The 15,629-nt window shown below is 45.5% G+C and overlaps 1 protein-coding gene across 6 annotated transcripts in view; it reads left to right on the top strand.

The window, feature by feature from the left end:
• Positions 1–15,629, top strand: part of REEP1 (receptor accessory protein 1) — a 133,742-nt gene that overhangs the window by 57,949 nt on the left and 60,164 nt on the right. For all 6 annotated transcript variants that reach the window (XM_040224291.1, XM_040224292.1, XM_040224295.1 and 3 more), the window contains exon 2: positions 2,974–3,046. In XM_040224291.1, the coding sequence (XP_040080225.1) occupies positions 2,974–3,046 (73 nt within the window). The remainder of the gene's footprint in view (positions 1–2,973; positions 3,047–15,629) is intronic.

Consider the following 15,629-nt stretch of genomic DNA (forward strand, 5'->3'; position numbering starts at 1 on the left):
GGTCAGGAAAGATCTCATGGACAAAGGGAGATTCTCCCGAGTATCTGAGAATACTGCTTAGAGTGAAGTGGGGCTGGGTGGGGGGTTAGGGAAACCTCCTCCTCTGAGCTGACTTGTGACAGATCCCAGTGGACTTCCTTGGGCTGCTTGTGTCTTTAGCACTGTGGCCATCTTTTTTTTTTTTCTTTAATTAATTTTTTGACTTTTTATTTGGCTGCACCAGGTCTTAGCTGCAACACACAGGATCTTGGATCTTTTACTATGGCATGCGGGATTTTTTTTAGTTGAGGCATTCGAACTCTTAGTTGCGGCATGTGGGATCCCTGACCAGGAATTGAACCTGGGCCCCCTGCATTGGACTCAATGGACATGAGTTTGAGCAAACTTTGGGAGATGGTGAAGGACAGGGAAGCCTGGCATGCTGCAGTCCATAGGGTTGCAAATAGTCGGACATGACTGAATGACCAAACAACCCCTGCGTTAGAAGCGCAGAGTCTTAGGCACCAGACAGTCAGAGGAAGTCACCATCTCCTTTTGAATTTTTTTGATTTCTTTCAGACTATGTTTTTGTCCCTTTGGCTGTCTTATCTAGCTCCCTAGATACAATTGCAGCCTTCCCAGGGCGTGGCCTTGCTCTCCAAGGCAGCGGACAGCGTTGGTAAGGAGTCAGGCACAGAGGAGGCCAGTCTGGCTGGGTCCCATCCCTTCCTTTATCCCTTACTGGTCATGGAACTAGGCAAGCTCGGACTAGCCGCTCCAGCCTTGGTGCCCTGTCTATGGACGAGGTTCTTGTTTCCAAGGCTGTCTGAGCTCATGTCTGCAGAACACTTAGTGCAGGGCCTGTGTGAGTCAAGGTTACAAAACCCTTTCCCCTTCCCATTCAGCACCAGAAACAGACTCGGTTCAGTTAGCTTTCTGTTTTTCCATGAAAACCTGATGAATGTGGACTGTCAAGGTGTCACCTGCCACAGCTTATTGTAAAACTAAGTCCTGCTTGATAAATAGCATCTGATGGGAGTTCTCTGTATGACCCCCCCTGATGAAGCAGCCATGGCTTTGGGCTTCCTGAGTGTGGTGTCTCCTTGCATTGCTCTGTCCATAGGGTTGTCACATGAGATGCTGGCCCTTGTGGGGACAGAACCAGGATGGTACAACAGCTGGCACCTGAATTGACAAGTAGAGGTGACTTCACCTGTCGGGTGAAAGGATGAAACCCTTCCAGCTCCAGCATCCTGTCAGTTCATTCATTTAAAAATACCTATTGAGGGGACTTCCCTGGTGGTCCAGTGGTTAAGAATCCACCTGCCAATGCAGAGGACATGAGTTTGATCCCTGGTCTGGGAAGATCCCACATGCCACAGGGCAACTAAGCACCACAGCTACTGAACCTGTGCTCTAGAGCCTGCAAGCTGCAATTACTGAAGTGTGCACGCCCTAGAGCCTGTGCTCCACAGCAAGAGAAGCCACCACAATGAAAAGTCCAAGCACCACAACTAGAGAGTAGCCCCCACTCGCCACAACTAGAAAAAGCCTATGCACAGCAATGAAGACCTAGCACAGCCAAAAATAAGTAAATGAATAAAATTAGAATAATAATTATTAAAGTATCTATTGAGCCTCCTATGTGGTAGGTGCTGGAAACACACTGTTGAACAAAACAGATCCATTCTGTGCAGAGTCCAACTGAGGGATGCTGTCAATCAAAACATCACATGCCCTGATCAAATTGTATATCATGCTTTGAGAGTATAGTGGGAAGATTTAACTTAGGGGGAGAGGTCAGGGAAGGCTTCCAGGAAGAGGTCATAGGGAGCTGGCATCTGATGAGTGAATAGGCACCAACCTGACAAAGAAGAAGGTGGGGGGGGGTGCAGAGATTCCAGAAGGAAAGGACAGAACAGGCAAAGACTCAGTGGTTGGGGGTGGGGAAGGGACAAAGTAGAGAGAAAGAGGGCAAGTGGAGCTATGCTATGCAGAGTCTGGTTATTTAATGACCTGGTGCATGGCCCCAGGAGCGATGACTCAGTGAGAGCTGAAGCCCAAACATCACACTGGTGCCATTATTTTTGCTTCTACATCTTCAGAGCAGTGGGAAGCAGGTTATTGCAAGGTGGGGATTTATGTGTCTGGTGGGAGAAAGGGTTGGCTTGATTGGATTTACAAACTGAACAGCTGATTCTGACTGCAGGATGCTGAAATCCAATCTGAAGGGAGTGAAATTTGAAGAAACTTGGAGTGATGCGGGTTTGGTAGAAAAGGAAGCCCAAGGTGTAGGTGGGCTTAAGAGAGCATCTGATGGGGATTCGCAGCAGGGAGGAACACTGGGCCTTTTAAAAACAAATGTATAATTATTAATTTCTAGTTTTGGCTGCGGTCTGTCTTCGTGGCTGCAAGGACTCTTTGCTAGTTGCAGAGAGTGGGGACTGCTCCTCCTTGCGGTATGTGGGTTTCTCACTGTGGTGGCTTTTCCTTCTCTGGAGCACAGGCTCTAGATGCACAGGCTTCAGAAGTTTCGGTGTGCAGGCCTGGTTACTCCATGGCACGTGGGATCTTCTTGGACCAGGGATGGAATCTGTGTCCCCTGCATTGGCAGGTGGATTCTTATTCATTGGACCACCAGGGAAATCCACTGGGCCTTTCATTTCAGGGGTCTTGGCTGCTCAGCTTTGGTTTCCCACCTCCAGAGCCCCCGATCCTCCCATTTTTGGCTTTCATGACCCCAAACCACCCTCCTGTATGGCAAATGACAGATTGAAGGAAGGTGTGTGTGGAGTTGTAACAGGGCATAGAGGTTTCTAAGCACGTCCCAGCCATGAGCAGAAAAGCTTCAGGGCCTTCAGAAAAATAACCCAAGCCCCACAGAAGCATGTTCTGTAGTTCAGAGGATGCTCTGGTACTGAAGACAACATTTTCCATCAAACAGAATGAATGAAAATCACATTTCTCATTTTTTCCCCTCTCTCTTCCCTCCAGGCTAATATTTGGCACTCTTTACCCTGCATATTATTCCTACAAGGCTGTGAAGTCAAAGGACATTAAAGAATATGTAAGTAGCACAATTTTTGAGTGGGTGGGGTGGGTGATGATGGGGTTAAGTGGGGGAGGCTGAGCGTGAAGTGGGGGCAGGGCGGACGCCCTCTTTGGTGGGTACTGGGAGCAGGGCAGTGCAGTGACCTGCCAGAGGTCACCCAGGAGTCCTCTCCTTAAACCTTGCTAACCAAGGAGATTTCATACCCTTTTAAGAAGAGTCATGAGAATGCATGGAGTGAGGTGGAGGCCATAGGAAAAGAGATGATTGCATATTCACACAATTTTTTCATTGACTGGTGGTCATGACTGTGACATAAAGAAGCATTATTTTAAACAAATGAACTGCTATGCTGAGTAACAGAGGTGTTACAAGTAGAATGTGGAAGTGATGAGAGCAGGGAGGCCTGGCAAGAGGAAATGGTAGCTAGAGTTGGAGGCTGCCAGAGGCCGCAGGCCATGGGCTTGGAAGCACGGCTTAATCTCTCTGAGTGTCAGTTCCCTTGTCTGGAGCGGAAGGCAATGTTACCGGAAAACAGTCTTGCACTGGGGGCAGGGGCTCGGATCCTAAGGTCCTGGTTCAGCAACTCTGAACCCCGCTCCAGTTCTGTGATTTGAACACCTCACAGTCTAAGCACTGTTGCTTTATAAACTTTTAGAGAACAGGAGCTACCATCCTCCTATGGCTGTACCACCCTCCACATATACCTCCTATACCATCTTCCGCAGCACCTGGCCGAGGGCTGGACACAGAGGTAGGGGGTCAGGAGGACTCACTGGGAGGATTGTGTCACTGTTGGGTGATCTGGGTGCCCCAGTCACAGCCCTAAATGCTCTGGGCACCTCCAGGAAGGAGAATCGTCAGACTACCACTGATGGACAAAGGCCTGCAGGGAGTGGAGGGTGGGGGGTGTCCCTCCCCAGAGGGGACAGAATCCTCCGTCAAAGTACAAAGGATAGAGATTTTTGTCATCAAAAGACTGAAGTTAAGTCCTGGCTCTGATGTTTGATTGACCCAATACTAGATAAGAACTTTAACCTCTAAGAGCCTCAATTTCCTCATCTGAGCAACAGGTTGATATCAATAGTCCCAGCCCTCAGCATTGGGAGGGACAAAGGATCTTTGCTCTCCTTTTACTCACTTGGCAAGTTAGGCACAGCTAAAGAAATCATTCAGAGCAGTAACCTGCCCTGAAATTATTTTCTTGACTTTCCCAGGATGTCTTTAGGATGGAACCAGCTGCCTCTATATCAACTCAGCCAAACCTGCCTCCACCCCCCAGTTTCCCAGAATGACTTGCCTGGCTTGCATTTGCTACCATGCAGGGGATCCAAATGGGGTGTGTCACCTCTGGAGGCTGGGTCCCCGAAAAGTATATGTGAAGGAATCTCAGAGTGTGAACTATAAATAGCAGTGAAGTTGCATGCACAGAACCTCATGATTCCTAGTTGACTTGGCCCAGGGGACAGCACTGGGCAGCCTCCTCCACGTCTCCCTCCCTTTCTCCGACCCCTTCCAGCCGGGGATGCAGGGTGCTATACCAAGGAAGGAGACAAAACTGGAGTCACCGCGGTTCCCTTCTGGTCCTCCGCTTTGCAGGGGCACAAAACTCAACTCTGTCCGCTCACCCAGGAGACAGTGAACCCTGGGGAATTGTTTTGCCCTGACTAAACTCAGGGGAGCCTGGTGTAGGACTAGAATGGCAATTCATTAATTTAAACTGAAAAATATAACTGACAGGCAGAGCAGCTGTTTATGTTGGCGGTGCTGTTCTCAGGAGGGAAAACTTGAGAGTAAGATTAGCCAGTTTTCTCGGTAAAAATGGAACTGCAAGGAAAGAGCCCAGTGGTATTAAGGGAGACTCCTTCCTTTTTCTGGGATCTCTCACACGCCTTCAACTCACACACTTGTGTGCACACTTACACATTCTCTCACACTCAGACTCACACTCACTTCTTTCCTTCCTTTTGACCAACAGACCCCTTTGTCCAAGAGAGAAACCTGAAAGCTTCCTTTGACCCCTGCCTCTCCTCACCACCCATCCCCACCCACACACCCAGTGGTAACTACAAACCTCCATCTCTATCGTCCCAATAATCTGTCAAACCAGGTCTCTCCTTCTGTGCTGCCCTCTCTCTTCAATGAGATCTTCCCTGGCAGCTCAGATGGTAAAGAAACCACATGCAGTGCAGGAGACCCGGGTTCGATACCTGGGTCAGGAAGATCCTTTGGAGAAGGAAATGGCCTCCCACTCCAGTACTCTTGCCTGGAGAATTCCAAGGACAGAGGAGTATGGCAGGCCACAGTCCTTGGGGTCACAAAGACTCGTCAGACATGACTGAAAGACTAATACTTTCTCTTCAATGAGGCTCTCATCATTGTTCCCCTGAATATCCCAGTGGCCTCCCATATCCCCCCCCCCTTTTTTTTTTTTTGCCCCTGTAACAAATTACCATGAGCTTTATGGCTTAGAAGAACACAAATGCAGGCATCCCCTGGTGGTCCAGTGGTTAGGGCTCTGCACTTCCATTGCAAGGGCACAAGTTTGATCCCTGGTCGGGGAACAAAGGTACCACAAGCCCTATGTACAGCTGCCCCCCCCCCCACCCCTGCCAAAAAAAGACCAAAACCAACTAAACCAAAAAAGCAAAAATGTACTATCTCACAGTTCTGAAGGTCAAGTCAGATGGGTGTCCCTGGTTGAAATCAAGCCTCCGTTTGGAGGCTGTAGGGGAGAGCCCACTTCCTCGCCTTTTCTAGTTCCTGGAGGCCACCTACATGCCTTGGCTTGAGCCTCTTCCTGCCTCTTCAGGGAAACCAGTGTTGTGTATCTGACCTTTCTTCTGTAATCCCATCTCCCATCTCTCTCATCTGGCCACAGCTGAGAAGGGTTCTCCACTTGTAAGGATTCCTGTGATTACACTGAGCCTGCCTGGTTAATCCAGGATAATCTTTCCATCTGAAAGCCCTTAACTTAATAACTGCAAAGTCCCTTTTATCATATAATGTAACATATGCACAGGTTCTGGGGATGAGGAAGAGGACATCTGGGGGTGGAGGCTGTTGTTCTGCCCACTGGATCCCTCACTGCTTCCTCCGCCTCCTGTCTCTCATGCTCTGTTGTCTACATCATGTCTACAAGCCCTCAAGAAATGGAAATCTATTCATTTCACTCCCCCTGGGTCCTTTAATGGCTGCTTATCCCCTGCAGAATCAAGTCCAAACTCCATTAGATAGTGTTGAACCTTGTTGACCTTGCTCCTTCCTACTTTCTAGCCACTTCTCTACAAGCATTCAGCGCTCCTGAGCTCAGCACCCAAGGAGTGGTCTGTGGGCTGGCATTATCCCACATCACCTGGGAGCTTGTTGGAACTTGGAATCTCAAGCCCTACCCAAACCTCCGAAATAAAAAATGGCATTAAAAAAATTATCATTTAAATTTATTTTGATTGTATTTATTTACTTTCAATTTTTAAATATTTATTGGAATATAGTTGATTTACAATATTGTGTTAGTTTCAGGTATACAGGTAACTCTACTCAAAAATCGTCATTTTTAACAAGATCCTTAATTTGAGGGACACTGCTCTTGACATTCATAGCTTTTTATATCTTTCCAAACTTACTACACTAGTCAAGGTTTGATGGGCAGATGCTTAAATAGAAAGGAATTATAGGGCTTCCCTGGTGGCTCAGATGGTAAAGAATCTGCATGCAATGCAGGAGACCTGGGTTTGACCCCCGAGTTGGGAGGATCCTTGGAAGAGGAAATGGCAACCCACTCCAGTATTCTTGCCTAGAGAATTACACAGACAGAGAGCCCTGGCGAGCTATAATCCATCAGGTCAAAAAGAGTCAGACACGGCTGAACGAAGAACACTTTCACTTTCATAGAATTAACTAGCAGCCTGGGGAAAGATACTCAGAAATTGAGGAAAGTCCAAGAAGGCTGGGTGATGGCCAAGTTTGTGCTGCAGGAAGGGTCTGTTTAGGAATCTGCTGCCCAGGTCGCCACTACCAAACTGGCTGCGAGCTGCCCATGGCTTTGGAACATTCTTGCCTTTGGAACATCCCATGAAGATTCAAAACCCTGGATAGGGACATTTGGTTTTTCCAAGTCTGGGTAATAGACTTTGCCTTCCATAAAGACCCAAATGCTGGGAGATGCCCTCCAGATTACAAGGCTTTGGATGCTAGTAGTTCATAAGTTTTTTTTGGCACACCACGAGGCATGCAGGATCTTAGTCCTCTGTCTAGGGACTGAACATGTGTCCCTGCAGTGCAACCCAGGAGACTGCCAGGGAAGTCCCTGGATGCTAGTAGTTTTAAAAATACACACACACACCCTCCACCTCAGAGATACTGCATGTTTGATTTCAGACTACACCGAAAAGTGAGTCACATGCACGTTTTAGTTTCCTAGAGCATACAGAACTTGGGTTTACACTATGCTATAGTCTATCAGGTGTGCAATAACACTATGCCTAAGAAAGTATATACACCCTTATTCAAAAATAATGCTATTGGAAAAATGGTGCCAGTATATCTGCTTAACTGCAAATTTTCAATTTGTGAAAAAAACTCAATGTCTGCAAAGAGCATTTAAAAAATAAACAATAAAAGGAGATATGCCTGTATATTATATATATGAAAATATATAGTGATCTATATTACAGTTATTTCTTGGGCTACATAACATCTGCATCCACTCCTTTACCTTTTAAAAAATTCTTCCAAAACAAATGGAAGATGGAACACCCTTGATGAAGTATTCTTCAGAGAAGATCAGGAGACCACCTGAGGCAAGAATAAAACTTCTCACCAGTTCTTTCCAGGTTGGGACACACAGTTTTGAGAGGCACAATCCCACTGTGTCCCCCTTTGCCTCCCAAAGCAGCAAAGCTATTTTTTTCTGTTTCACCCCAAAACAAAACAAATTCTTCCAATAAGAATTCTATACCATCTTCTTGCCAAATCCAAATTTCTTCATTTGAGTCCAGCTCCAGAGATCCATATCTCTGGCAAAGTCCTCTCTCTTCTTCTGGCTCTGACAGGATTTAACCTTAATAGTAAACACTCTAAAAATTAAATTGTCAAGTGAACCATTACTGGCAGAGCCCATGTACTATGTTAAGGGGAGAAGAAGAATAATTAAAAATAAAATTAGTTAAAATATTTAAATCTATACATGACACAGAAAGAAAGAAAATATGAATAGAAGCTAGAGTCCTTATTTAAGTCAGTGGTCATGAGTTCATGCTTGGTATGTATGTCTTTGTTAATATGCCAGCAAATTTGGACAACTCAGCAGTGGTCATAGGACTGGAAAAATTTAAGTCTTCATTCCAATCCCAAAGAAAGGCAGTGCCAAAGAATACTCAAAGTACCACACAATTGCACTCATCTCACATGCTAGTAAAGTAATGCTCAAAATTCTCCAAGCCAGGCTTCAACAGTACGTGAACCATGAGCTTCCAGATGTTCAAGCTGGATTTACAAAAGGCAGAGGAACCAGAGATCAAATTACCAACATCCGCTGGATCATCAAAAAAGCAAGCGAGTTCCAGAAAAAACATCTGCTTCCGCTTTATTGACTATGCCAAACCCTTTTACTGTGTGGATCACAACAAACTGTGGAAAATTCTTCAAGAGATGGGAATACCAGACCACCTGACTTGACTCTTGAGAAATCTGTATGCAGGTCAGGAAGCAACAGTTAGAACTGGACATGGAACAGACTGGTTCCAAACTGGGAAAGGAGTACATCAAGAGTGTTTATTGTCACCCTGCTCATTTAACTTATATGCAGAGTACATCATGAGAAATGCTGGGCTGGATGAAGCACAAGCTGGAGTCAAGATTGCCAGGAGAAATATCAAAAACCTCAGATATGCAGATAACACCACCCTTAATGGCAGAAAGCAAAGAACTAAAGAGCCTCTTGAAGAAAGTGAAAGAGGAGAGTGAAAAAGTTGGCTTAAAACTCAACTTTCAGAAAACTAAGATCATAGCATCCAGTCCCATCACTTCACGGCAAAAAGATGAGGAAACGGTGAAAATAGTGACAGACTTTATTTTCTTGGGCTCCAAAATCACTGCAGATGGTGATTGCAGCCATGAAATTAAAAGATGCTTACTCCTTGGAAGAAAAGTTATGACCAACATAGACAGCATATTAAAAAGCAAGACATTACTTTGCCAACAAAGGTCCATCTAGTCAAAGCTATGGTTTTTCCAGTAGTTATGTATGGATGTCAGAGTTGGACTATAAAGAAAGCTGAGCACAGAAGAATTGATGCCTTTGAACTGTGGTGTTGGAGAAGACTCTTGAGAGTCCTTTGGACTGCAAGAAGATCCAACCAGTCCATCCTAAAGGAAATCAGTCATGAATATTCATTGGAAGGACTGATGCTGAAGCTAAAACTCCAATACTTTGGCCACCTGATGCGAAGAACTGACTTATCTGAAAAGACCCTGATGCTGGGAAAGATTGCAGGTGGGAGGAAAAGGGGACGACAGAGGATGAGTTGGTTGGATGGCATCACCAACTCAATGGACATGAGTTTGAGTAAACTCTGGGAGTTGGTGATGGACAGGGAGGCCTGGCGTGCTGCAGTCCCTGGGTCGCAAAGAGTCAGACATGACTGAGCAACTGAACTGACTGAATTTAAAAAGGGGTGAAATCATGATTCTTATACAAATAGAAAATTAACACATGTTGAAAATTTTACTTAACTCACTGAGTAATGTGGGAACCAATAAGGTGTTAAAAAAGAAATCAGTCCAAAGGAGACTCCAAAGAACAGATATGTATGTAAGCAATGAGGTATGATGAAATGTTTGTTCATAGATATTCAACTGATTTCTTGGGAAATGTCATCATTGGACCCAGTTATATCTCCACTGGACAAAATTATTGTTCACCTCTATAGACTAAATTATCTGCATTGCAATCAGTTTTTGATAACTCACAAAGTTGTAAAATAACTCAAAGATATTGTAAAACAAGACACCTGCAGAGTTAAAATAATTCAGGAGGCTGGCTGCTCTGGCTAGCACCTAGCAGTCCACAGGACACCCATTCCGAAGTCTTTCACAGCTTTTCCTATTACTTCCCTTTTCCACCATCCGGTCCATGCTCCCTGTGCCTTCAACTTTAGTGAGTGTGGTTTCTTCTCCAAGTGTTAGTGTTAGTGGCTCAGTTGTGTTGGACTCTTTATAACCACATGGACAGCAGCCTGCCAGGCTCCTCTGTCCATGGGATTTCTCAGGCAAGAATCCTGGAGTGGGTTGCCACTTCCTTCTCCAGGGCATCTTCCCAACCGAGGGATTGAACTCAGGTCTCCTGCATTGCACGCAGATTCTTTACCATCTGAGCCACGAGGGAAGCCCTCTTTTCTTCTCCAAGGTTGTGGCCTAAATCTTCATTCCTGGGGAATCTGAGGCCTTAGTGGTCTTGCCGCTGGAGGGTTGTAGTAATGATCCATTGACTTTTACCTCTGAACAAAACAATGCTTGCAGATCCCCTAGAGCAGAGGTTCCCAACCCCCAGGCCACAAACCAGTATTCATGCCTGTTAGGAACCAGGCCACGCAGCAGGAGGTGGGCAGTGGGCAAGCAAGTGAAGCTTCATCTTTATTTATGGCTGCTCCCCATCTCTCGCATTATCGCCTGAGCTCCACCTCCTATCAGACCAAGAGTGACTTTAGATTATCATAAGAGCACAAACCCTACTGCACTTGAACCATCCTGAAACCACCCGCCAACCCCCATCCATGGAAAAATTGTCTTCCACGAAATTGAAATTGGTCCCTGGTGCCGAAAAGGTTGGGGATGGCTGCCCTAAAGGATTCTTAACCTCCATCCAACCTCCTTCCCACCACATTGTGTAATAGCAACTCTAGTTCCCCTTTATAAGCAGTATCAGTTACCCTACAAAAGCCCAGTTCAGTTCAGTTCAGTTCAGTCACTCAGTCGTGTCTGACTCTTTGCGACCCCAGGGACTGCAGCACGCCAGGCCTCCCTGTCCATCACCAACTCCCAGAGTTTACTCAAACTCATGTCCATTGAGTCGGTGATGCCATCCAACCATCTCATCCTCAGTCATCCCCTTCTCCTTTCACCTTCAATCTTGAAAAGACCAGCATCAGAGTCTTTTCAAATGAGTCAGCTCTTCGCATCAGGTGGCCAAAGTATTGGAGTTTCAGCTTCAGCATCAGTCCTTCCAATGAATATTCAGGACTGATTTCCTTTAGGATGGACTGGTTGGATCTTCTTGCAGTCCATAAGCCCTTTATTATCTGTTTCCTAGTGACATGGTAGTCTTGAAATGGCCAGGTGACCTTCTAGTCTCTGCTTCTGCTTCATCAGAACCATTTTATATCCCTGGTGGAAGCATCTATCTTTCAAGCACTAAAATTATTAAAAACCAGAGCTCAGAAGTTTGAGGATGAGAATTAAAGTGTTGTGAGTGGGTTAGACCAGTGATTCTCAAACTTTAACATGCATATGAATAAGCAGAGAGTTTTATTAAAATGTAGAACTGATCCATTAGCTCCAGAGTGGGACCTGAGATGCTACACTTCTAACAAGCTGATTCTACATTTCTAACAAACTCCTTGGGGATTCTAATGTTGCAGTCTCATGAACCACACTTTGAATTTCAAGGAGCTAGCATTAGGCCTAATCCTAAGAAATACCACCCTCATTCCCTTGGTTCCTGAACCTTTAGATTCTGGCTAAGATGCAGTACCATGTGTTGGTCACTAGTTCAGAGAGGAAACTGCATTGTCCAGGACAGCATAGCAACTTCCCAGAATGCTAATTCCCACCTGGTTCTTTTCTGGCACTCTCCGAAGCTCTTGCAGCATTGTATAAGGCCAGCTGCTTCTGGGCATTGGGATACATGATTAGATCAGAGATTCCCCGAGACATCAGCCTATTGTTGCATTTCTTTGGCTGTAAAAGAGAGCCTTTGGTCAGAGGCAGTGTTGGGTGTGTGTGTGTGGGTGGGTGCACACGCATTCAGTCATGTTTGACTCTTTATGACACCATGGATTGCAGCCTGCCAAGCTCCTCTCATGGGATTGTTGGGTAGAATACATCAAAATGAGAAGGATACTCAATGGAGTCCACAGTTTGTTGTGTGGATGCCAGAAACATGGCAGTGGGGAAAGCAAGCCCATATGCCCAATGAATGAATATTCCAGAAAGACTCTGTGCTCCCCTTTCTATGAAGGACGGGACTTGGTATGATGGCCTGCTCCCAGGAGGCTGGCTGATGCCTTGAGTTATGGTACCGTCCTAGAGATGCTTAGTCACTGCTGTTGGCAACTTGGTGTCTGGGCAGAGGTCATGGCTAGGTCATCCTTGGTGAGAGAAATGCACATTGCTGAGCCAGTGTATTTCCTCTGTCCACATAACCACTGCTCCATGAGCCCATTGATCAAGCAATATCATGCCTGAACTAAAAGGCTCACAGACATCTACAGAGCTGGTCATCTCATCCCCCTGATTACCAAGAGCCTCCTCTGCCGTTGGGACCTTCTGGTGAGCATTAGCATGAGCCACAAATATCTGCATTCTATGGACCCATCCACATAATTTTGAAACCACCTCAACACCAAATTCTCAGTCTTGTCCCTTCCAGGTACCTCATCATCTATCCAAATTCTTACGTGGTGTTTTAAAATGTATCCCAGATTTGTTTTAATCAGCCATGGTAAGGCATACAGACACAGAAATGACTCATAGAAGAAGAAGTCTTTACTCACAGTTCCTTGGAAGTAGGAGGTTCCACACATCGTGCAGGGCCACTGGAGAAGCACCAGGTCGGTTAGGAGTTAGAGGGAGAGCAAGGGGAAAACATGGGCATTGACCTTTATTACAGTTTCTGTGGGGAATTCAAGGCAAAGCAGAGTGAGAAACCTTACAACTGACTAGTTTGAATAATTTCAGCAGGCTCTGGGGTATGGGATCTGCCTCCAGTTATCTGGCAGCTGGCCCCAGATGACTAGGGCTGGGAAATATTAGCTCAACCTGTGAGAGCTCCATAAAGGAGGTGGTTTGTAGTATGGACCCCAGAGTGCTCAGTTTGCAGATGTGCCCTGGGATAAGAAATTTGCTATCTCTATGAATTAGCTAGTCATAGGAGAGGCAGTCTCTCCAGTCAGCAAGACCCCAACATCAAGAACATAGAAAATGGGACTTCCCTTGTGGTCCAGTGGTTAAGACTTCTCCTTCCAATGCAAGTTCATTGCATGAAAGGGAATGCAAGTTCAGTTCCTGGTTGGAGAGCTAAGATCCTACATGCCTTGTGGCCAAAAAACCTTGCAGTCATAAGACAGAAACAATATTGTAACAAATTCAGTAAAGACTTTAAAAATGATCCACGTCAAGAAAAATCTAAAAAAAAAAAAAGAATACAGAAAATATGAAAATATGGTTAATATACACGATGACAGTATAAATGCCTCACCTCAGGACGATTCTCCCACTGGACTGAGAGCCCTGCTCACAGTTCTGCCTACAGGGCATTTCCCTCCCTACCCTCTCCCAGCCACCTCTGACTTTACAGTTGTCCCCTGTGAACTTGTACCAGCAGATGATGCCAACTCATCTGTCAACCAGACTCCGATACTTCCTTCCTCAGTCATTTGTCAGAGAGGGTTCCCTGTGAGACTGGAGCAGAGCTCAGATGCAGAAGGGAGTGTGAGAGGCTTAAGAAATATTAGTGTGACTGGTGTAGGGGAAAGTCCAAAGGTGAGGTGAGGCTAAGAGTTGACTGAGCCTGCTGCTTCCAGAGCTCATGGAGGAGGCCTTTCACAGGCTCCCAGTAGCCCCGGGGGCAGGATCTGATGGGTCCTGGGGTCTCAGCCCATTCTGTGACTCGTGGAAGGTCACCGAGATCTGCTTCCCACCCTTTTGTTGTGACCTAGGGTCATCACTTCTCTCCTGTCTCCTCATTCCTGTGCTTGACCAGTCCAGAGGGAGTTCCCAGTTGTGCTGTCAACTGTCCACTCCAGAGTTGCCCCTGATGATAACGTCACAAGTCAACAATAACTTCCTCTCTCTATTCTGAGTGCTGGCCCACCCACACTCCCACTCACCTTGCAGGGAGTTTTGGGTAGAATCCCTCTAACATGGCAAGTTATATTTCAAATCTTGGAAAAACAGCTTCCATTTGGTTTCTCTGAGAAGAGGTCGGGAGACCATTTCCATATATTTATTTATGGTTTCCATGTCTGAGTCACCAGCATTTCATTTACCTTGTTAGGCTCAGTGAGTCATTCTCAGATCCTTCTTTCTGCATGAAAGTATTTTAAGGTGAAGGAGTACATGATGGAAAATTCTTTAGGCTATCCCTTCCAGCCTCCTCTCTGCCATGGCTTCCTCATCTTTGTCTTCAGTCTTCAGCCCCAATCTCCTTCCTGAGATTTTCTTTTGCCTCTCTAGAGGCCCATTGGGCATTTTTCTTAGATGACCTCCAAAACCCTCAGATTGTCCTCAGCCTCATGGAGCTCAGCTTCTTCTCCCCAATTTGGCTTTTTTTTTTTTTTTTTCTTGTTAATGTGAGTGGTTCCATAACAATCAGTCACTCATGGCCTGACTTCAGCAGGTCCCTTCCCTCCCATGTATACCTAGCCATCTTTCTCTTGGGGACCATTTCTTGCCTTGTAAGCTATCTAATCCCATCTTCCCCAAAACCCACTTAAGCCAGTTCATTGTTTCTGATAAAAAGTCAACTGAAGTGCAGCATCTTAACTACTGGACCCCCAGGGAAGTCCCTGGAACATGGTTTGAACACTGAAAAGAAAAAACTTCCAGAGAGGGAATTCAGGCTCCTTGCAGTGTATATGGATACCAGTGTTGGGAATTCTTAGATCCTGGGCCCCAGTATACCAGGGAGTTTACAGCTAGATAAGATTGTTTGCTCCCTGCTAAGGAGCCCGTTCTGCTGCATATAACCTTGGTAGTATATAGCGTTACAGATAAGTTTCTTTTGATGGACTAAGCCAGCCTTGTTCCCAAGGGGATTATTCTGTTTTTCTAAATAGAGAAGGCCTCTAATTGATCTACTTGCCCACATGTTTCAGAGTCATAAAGGCAATGAGATTCACCAGAACTGCCTTTGGTTTTTGAAAGATATTTGTGCTGGGTATAGAATGATAGGTCGGCACTATTTTGTGTGTGTGTGGCACTTTAAAGATGTTATTCATTTTCTTCTGGTATTCGTTGTTTCTGATAAAAAGTCAACTGTAATTCTTACTGTCATTCCCCTGTATGTAATGTCTTTTTTCCCCCTTACTTAAGGTTTTCTCTTTGTTTTTTAGCAGTTTTACTGTAATCTGGCTAGATGTGGTTTTCTTCATATTTATCTTGCTTCAATTCACTGGGTTTTGTGGATTTGATATGTTGGTCAAATTCTGGAAAACTTTAGGCAGTATTTCTTCAAATAATTTTTCTATCCAATTCTCTTTTTTCTCTTCTCTCAAATTCCTGTTCCATGTATATTTGACTGCTTGATGCGTGTTCCTCAGTTGAGACTCTTCATCCCCCAGCCCACCCCCTAACCTAGGCTTCAGCCTGGTTGACTCTGTTG

Source organism: Oryx dammah, unplaced genomic scaffold (assembly GCF_014754425.2).
Source record: "Oryx dammah isolate SB20612 unplaced genomic scaffold, SCBI_Odam_1.1 HiC_scaffold_25, whole genome shotgun sequence".
NCBI classification, from domain to species: domain Eukaryota; kingdom Metazoa; phylum Chordata; class Mammalia; order Artiodactyla; family Bovidae; genus Oryx; species Oryx dammah.